Source organism: Phaseolus vulgaris, chromosome 1, assembly GCF_000499845.2.
Source record: "Phaseolus vulgaris cultivar G19833 chromosome 1, P. vulgaris v2.0, whole genome shotgun sequence".
In the NCBI taxonomy this organism is placed as follows: Eukaryota; Viridiplantae; Streptophyta; class Magnoliopsida; order Fabales; family Fabaceae; genus Phaseolus; species Phaseolus vulgaris.
The window spans coordinates 27,071,065-27,078,134 of NC_023759.2; the positions used below are offsets into that span (position 1 = coordinate 27,071,065).

The window sequence follows — 7,070 nt, forward strand, 5'->3', positions numbered from 1 at the left end:
GGCATTACAAGGCGCTGAGATGAGATACCAGGCGCTGGAGAAGGCAGCGTTAGCAGTGGTGTTTTCAGCCAGGAGGCTCCGTCATTACTTCCACAGCTTTACGGTGGTAGTGATGACAAACCTCCCTATACAGAAGGTGCTGCAGAAGCCTGACGTGGTGGGAAGAATGGTGCGCTGGGCGATGGAGCTGCCAGAATTCGACATTCAGTATGAGCCTAGAGGATCCATCAAAGGGTAAGTCTACGCAGATTTTATAGCGGAACTCTCGCCCGGGGGTGAGCAAGAGGTGGAGGTGGGCTTGCAGTGGTTGCTCTCGGTTGATGGCTCTTCCAACCAACAAGGGAGTGGTGCGGGAATAGTCTTGGAAGGACCCAACGGCGTACTGATTGAGCAAGCTCTGCGCTTCGCCTTTAAGGCAAGTAATAATCAGGCGGAATACGAAGCTCTGATCGCAGGAATGCTCCTGGCCAAGGAGATGGGCGCACAGAACCTCCTGGTGAAAAGCGATTCCCAGCTGATTACTGGGCAGGTGTCGGGAGAGTTCCAGGCGAAGAACTCACAGATGGCGGCGTATCTAAAATACGTCCAGTTATTGAAGGGAGCATTCAACGCTTTTGAGCTGATACATGTCCTAAGGGAGCAGAATGCCAGAGCCGACCTGCTTGCCAAGCTGGCCAGCTCAGGCAAGGGGGGTAGGCAGAGGACAGTGATCCAAGAGACGCTCAAGGCTCCGCGTAAATTCGTGGAAGATAACAGGGTGGATGTCTTCCAGACTTATACAACAAGAGGAAGGCCAAGGAGTCATCGCTCTTTGACCCAAGATACGCTGAAAATGCCCCGCATTAGCACGTATGCGGATATGCCTGAAGAAGGAAGGCAAATGCAGGTATGCGTCCTAGCTGAGGGAGACACATGGATGACGCCATACAAACGGTACCTAGCGGATGGGGCTCTCCCAGTGGAGCCGGAAGAGGGTAAGAAGGTCAAGAGAAATGCCGCAAGATATACTCTGGTGGACGGAGTGTTGTTCAGGCACGGCTTCACTCACCCTATCCTAACGTGTGTAAGTGGCGACAAGTGTACCAGGATAATGGCGGAGCTCCACGAAGGTATTTGCGGGAGCCACGTAGGGGGAAGGTCCTTAGCCTCCAAGGTGATATGCGCAGGGTTCTTCTGGCCAACAGTAAAAGAGGACTGCGCGCGACACGCCCAACGCTGCAGGCAATGCCAAAAGCACGCTGACTGGCACAAGGCGCCGCTAGAAGAACTGCGATCCATATATAGCCCGTGGCCTTTTCATACCTGGGGAATCGACATCCTGGGTCCGTTCCCACTGGCGATAAGGCAAATGAAGTATTTGATCGTTGCCATCGAGTACTTCACCAAGTGGATAGAGGCAGAGCCCGTGGCACAGATCACTGCGCATAAGGTACAACACTTTGTGTGGAAGAACATTGTGTGTCGCTTTGGCGTACCTAGGCGCTTGATATCCGATAATGGGAGTTGCCAGTCAGCAGTTGAAGAATCTGTGCACTGAGGTAGGTATCAAGCAAGTGTTCGCATCAGTCGAACACCCCCAGACCAACAGGCAAGTGGAGTCAGCAAACAGAGTCCTGCTGAGGGGGTTAAAGAGGAGGTCAGAGAAGGCCAAAGGGGCGTGGGTGGAGGAAGTACCAAGGATCGTATGGGCATACCACACCACGCCCCAATTTTCTACCATGGAGACGCCTTTCAGTTTGGTGTATGGGTCGGATGCGATGATCCCCGTAGAAATACATGAAAGCTCGCCACGCTTTCAAAACTTTGTGGTTGAAGAATCCAACGAAGAAAGGCGGGTAAACCTGGATCTATTAGACGAAGCCAGGGAGGAGGCCAGAATAAAAGCCCAAGCGGTAAAGAGGAGAGTAGAGCGGCAATACAACTCTAAGGTAAAGCCACGACAGTTTCAGATTGGCGACCTAGTGATGAGGAAAGCCCACCCATACGAACTTGAGAATAAGCTGTCTCCCAAGTGGACCGGACCCTTCAGGGTTACCGAGGCTAAGGGCAACGACTCGTACAACCTAGAGACCTTAGAAGGGGGTCCCATCCCGCGCAGTTGGAATGCAGCCAACCTGAAGTTTTATTTTAGTTGACTTATGTAAAGCAGCTATGTAACAGTCTTGTTAAAGGGGACGCTCTTTTTCCCTTTCCAGGGTTTTTTAATGAGGTCACCCAAATAAAAGAAAAACAAGTTTGAGAAAAAACCTTGCCTTGGTTTTCAATCTTTATCTTTCTCCGTTTGAAGTAGCGAGAGGCGTCGCTAGTAAAGAAGGCATCGCCAAGAAGAAGGGCGTCGCCAAGAAAGAAGGCGTCGCCAAGAAGAAAGGTGTCGCCTGAGTGTAGGCGCTGCTAAGAAACATGACGGAGGAAAAACGCACAATATATGAGACGTATGCAAAGTAAAGTGGCGTTACAGAAACCAAGTGTGGTATAGTAAAGTTGATTTTACAAGCAGTTTTCGATACAGATGGGAGAAACGTGAGTAGGGCAAACATTACAACTCATACAAAAACACAAACAAACCACTTCTCAGTGGCCATCAGAGTCAGCACGGGAAGAAGACGAAGCCCCGCTCTCAGTTCGCAGAGCTCGGGTAAGTCGTGTCCTCCGCTCTTGGTTTATTTTCGAGCCTACACCAAGGGAGATGAATGTGTCAGAGACACCATGAAGCAAAACACACACAGATAGAAAGCAATAAAGGCGGAAGTTTCTAGGGCAGTGACTCATACCTATATACTTTTCGAGAGTTCCAGCGTTGAACTCCAAACTGATCAAGGTGGCGGAGTCAAAACCTCCCGCCTCAGCAAGAATCCGGCAAACCACCTGGTCATTCGGGGCTAGCTTCTTGAAGGGTTTGGATTTAAGGGCCCTCGTCTCCCTCACCCAGTACAGTGGAAAACCATCTAGGGCGGAGGGAACGAGATCAGAGCAACAGATCTTGAAGAACCTGCCCTTCCACCCAGTGAATGAGTTTTGGAAGGGGGTTAGGAGAACCCTTCCAGGAACGTTACTAAGGGTTACCCAGAGGTTGCTCCTTTACCTCTTCACCTCAAAGAAGTGAAGAAAGATGTCAACCGAGGGTGCACAACCCAGAAACCTTTCCGGGAAGGATGTCAAAGGCCTTGACAAAAGCCTAGCTGTTGGGATATAACTGGGTCGGAGCGGCATTGATCTCTGTCAGCAGTTCCTTCTCAAACCTGGAGAAGGGCAAGCGCACACCGATGGTTTTGAAAACCACCTGATAGAAGTAAAAGAAGGGGACCCCGTCGTTGGCCCGTTCGTCTCCACATACTGGCTCCCCTAGAGCGCAAGGGAGCACTGCAATGTCATCGTCGTGCCTCCTCGCGAAGGCACGATGATTATAGGAGCATGAATCCCCTTTGTGTTCCCTTATGGCCCTGGTGGAGAGTAAGCATGAGCATTCGTCAAGAAGCTCGCTCGAAGCCCAAGTATACAGGTCCTTGGGGTTGGCCCTGGGGAGTGGCACGAAAAGACATTCTTGAACAGAATCAGGGAGGTTTGAAGGCGTGTGGCCCACTGGTAACGCAAGGGTAAAACGCTAGTGGGAACAAACACTGGAAGAACCCTTCACGAGAAGAGAAAGGGTGCAAGTAGGTTACGAACGGCGCAGAAATGATGAGGACAGTTCCAAAGTTTTGAAGAATTAAATGCTGCGGTTAGAGCGCCAAACGACGCAAACAGAAGTATTGCAGTTATAGCGCTAAACGACACGAATGGATGCACCGCACGATCGAGCCACGTGGCGGAGGATGGAAGGATGGCCCTGGCACCACTGGTTAAACTCAGAAAACGTCGTATCGACAGAATGCCCAAGGGTACGATGCGCCGTCGAGAGCGGGTCAGGGGCACAGTAGGAGTCAGAACCAAGTCGAGTGACTGAACGTCCCATCAGCCATGCAAGAAGCGCCACGTGGATGGCACAGGCGAAACCTTGAGCTCTTCGCCATCCTCAGGCGTCGACCAGGGCCAAGGTCAAAGTCAATGCCAAGGTAAAGATAACGCCCAAGGCGACGCTAGCATGAGACGCCTGAGGCATCGCCTGGAAAGGCGCAATAGGCGACGCCAACATGAGACGTTGCGGGCGTCGCCAACCCAAGTATCAGCAGTGCCGCCTCCCCGATACCCACAGGTAGGAAAGACAGTGGAGGGAGACGAAATCGAAGAAGTCAAAGCTAGTTTAGCGGCGTCGCCTCCCCGATACCCACAGGTAGGAAAGACTGTGGAGGGAGACGAGATCGCCAGACGCTAGCGGATCGCTGGCAAGGTTGTTCTCCGATACCTATGGGAAGGAAAGACCATGGAGGGAACGACCCCTCCCCCCAGAGCACTCGGCGTTTTTAGACACCCTGGGACGATACGGCGCTGCTGTAGCAGGCCTCTCCTTAGGCGTGGGCGCCGGGCACTAAGAATCAAGGGACGGATCGCTTTGGTGTTAGAGACACCCCGTGGACGATACGACCCCATTAGGCAAGCATCTCCATGGGCGTGGGCATCGACTCGTGACCTTTCCCGGGCATACAAGGCCGCCCAACGCAGTGAAAGAAACGGGTAGAGTACAGGCAAAACAACCCAAGCACGTGAAGGCGAAAAATGAAAGTAAAATTACACAGGCGGAATTCTATATCTCAATGGCACGAAAGTAGTCATGCAAAAACCAAAGTTGTAACGAAAGTGCAAACAATTCAAAGAATTACAAGTTTATCAAAGAGGGTCAAAAACAAGTGTAAAGTGTAAAGGAATAAAGTGATGGTCGAGGGTGGCGGTTCAATCATCCAGCTCCAAGGGCACGACTTTTCCATCAACGATGTGGTGAGTGGAATCGCAGTTGGAAATGTCGACCCCCGGGTTCATGCAGACAGCTTGGGCCAAAGTCTCCTGGAATCCCTCCTCGAAGGTGCCCGCCATATCTTGGATGAGGGTCTTTTTGTCCTTCTCTAACTCCTCAATGGTGGCGTCCCCAGAAGCTACCTGCTTCTCCAAAGCCTCCTTCTCCACGCGGAGCCGGCTGACCTCGATCTGTAGTTTGTCGTAGTCAACCTGGAGAAGGCCCAAAGCCTTGGCCTGAGTAGCCATGTCCCCCTCCATCCGCTCCATTTCGTCAGCTTGCTCACAGCATCGGTTCTTCAAGTCCTTTTGAACTTCTTCGTAAGCTTCGACTATGTCTTGGAGGCTCGTTACCTGAACTTGGAGGGCGACTTCCCGAGCGTAGAAGTCGACCTGAAGCTCCACCGCCTCTGCCAGTTGTTTTTCAGCCTCTGCTTTGGTCTCTTGCGCCTGCTTCAGGGTGGTTTGGTAAGTTTCGTTTTGGCGTCCCAGAATCTTCCTTTCCTTCTCCAGGGCAGCTACCCTTGTTTCCAAGGCCTGAAGGGTTTGGGTTTGCAAAGCAGCGTTTCTGGCTTGGGCGTGCCATTCAAGGGCCACCGCCAAGAAGGCCCCCAAGTAGAAGGGCATGCCCTCCTTCCTGTCGGAGCCTTCTGGCATTGTTCTACTGCTGAAGCCCCTCATCAGATGCATAATTGGAGGAGGGATGGCGATAAGATCGGGGGCGGCAGCGACGGGGGCAGGAGAAGCAGAGACCTCTGCCGGTGGCGGAGGTGGAGCAGACTCGGCGCCTTCGCCTATATCCTCTTGGACGATTGTGGGGGGAAGGGAAGTAGCGCTTGGAGGGTAGTCCCTGAAAGAATCCTCTCCCTGGAGCGACACCGCTGGTAGGAGGGGAACCCTTGCTGATTTCCTCCTCTTGAAGGGTGCCACGCCATCCAAGTCCTCATCGTCGGATATGATCTCCAAGACCCGTTTCCCTTTGTCGAGGGGGGTTGGGGCTGGTGATGAGGCCACGGCCAGAGGAACGGCGGCAAAATGAATTGATCTTTGTTGGGTTTTGGCTTAGCCAAGTTTGGTCGATTGGCCTAGTTTTTGTCCCTTGGTAGCAAAATTGTGCAAAAGTGAAGTCGTGGTTTTGGAGCAATATTGGTGGGGAATTGTCACAAATACATCCAAAATGAGGTTTCAAAAGTTTGGTTGCAAAAGGATATGATCTTTGTTGGGTTTTGGCTTAGCCAAGTTTGGTCGCTTGGCCTAGTTTTGGTTGCTTGGTAGCAAAATTGGTCAAAAAGTGAAGTCGTGGTTTTTGAACAATCTTGGTGGGGAATTGTCACAAATGCATCAAAAATGAGTTGTGAAAAGTTTCGTTGTAAAAGGAATTGAACTTAGTTGGGTTCTGGCTTTGCCAAGTTTGGTGGCTTGGCCTAGGTTTTGTGCCTTGGTAGCAAAATTGGTGAAAGAGTGAAGTCATGGTTTTCGAGCAATCTTGGTGGGGAATTGTCACAAATGCATCCAAAATGAGGGGTCAAAAGCTTGGTTGCAAAAGGAATTGATCTTGGTTGGGTTATGGCTTAGCCATATTTAGTGGCTTGTCCTAGTTTTGATCGCTTGGTAACAAAATTGGTGAAAAAGTGAAGTCGTGGGTTTTGAACAATCTTTGTGGGGAATTGTCACAAATGCATCCAAAATTAATTGTGAAAAGTTTGGTTGCAAAAGGAATTGATCTTAGTTGGGTTTTGGCTTTGCCAAGTTTGGTGGCTTGGCCTAGTTTTTGTGCCTTGGTAGCAAAATTTGTGAAAAAGTGCAGTCATGGTTTTCGAGCAATCTTGGTGGGGAAATGTCACATATGCATCCATAAGGAGGTGTCAAAAGTTTGGTTGCAAAAGGAATTGATCATGGTGGGGTTTTGGCTGAGCAAAGTTTGGTCACATGGCTTAGTTTTTGTGCCTTGGTAGCAAAATTGGTGAAAGAGTGAAGTCGTGGTTTTGGAGCAATCTTGGTGGGGAATTGTCACAAATTCATCTAAAATGAGGGGTCAAAAGATTGGTTGCAAAAGGAATTGATCTTGGTTGGGTTATGGCTTAGCCATATTTAGTGGCTTGTCCTAGTTTTGGTTGCTTGGTAGCAAAATTGGTCAAAAAGTTAAGTCGTGGTTTTTCAACAATCTTGGTGGGTAATTGTCA

General features: G+C 50.6%; 1 protein-coding gene across 1 annotated transcript; it reads right to left on the reverse strand.

The window, feature by feature from the left end:
* Positions 1–4,827: 4,827 nt before the first annotated feature.
* LOC137815794 (uncharacterized) lies at positions 4,828–5,544 on the reverse strand. Its single transcript, XM_068618906.1, has one exon. It carries the CDS (start codon positions 5,542–5,544, stop codon positions 4,828–4,830), a length of 717 nt encoding a protein of 238 aa, XP_068475007.1.
* Between the last annotated feature and the right edge of the window lie 1,526 nt (positions 5,545–7,070).

Excerpts from the sequence above, each read along its gene's own strand:
- LOC137815794 (XM_068618906.1), bottom strand. The coding sequence starts at position 5,544 with ATGCCAGAAGGCTCCGACAGGAAGGAGGGCATGCCCTTCTACTTGGGG.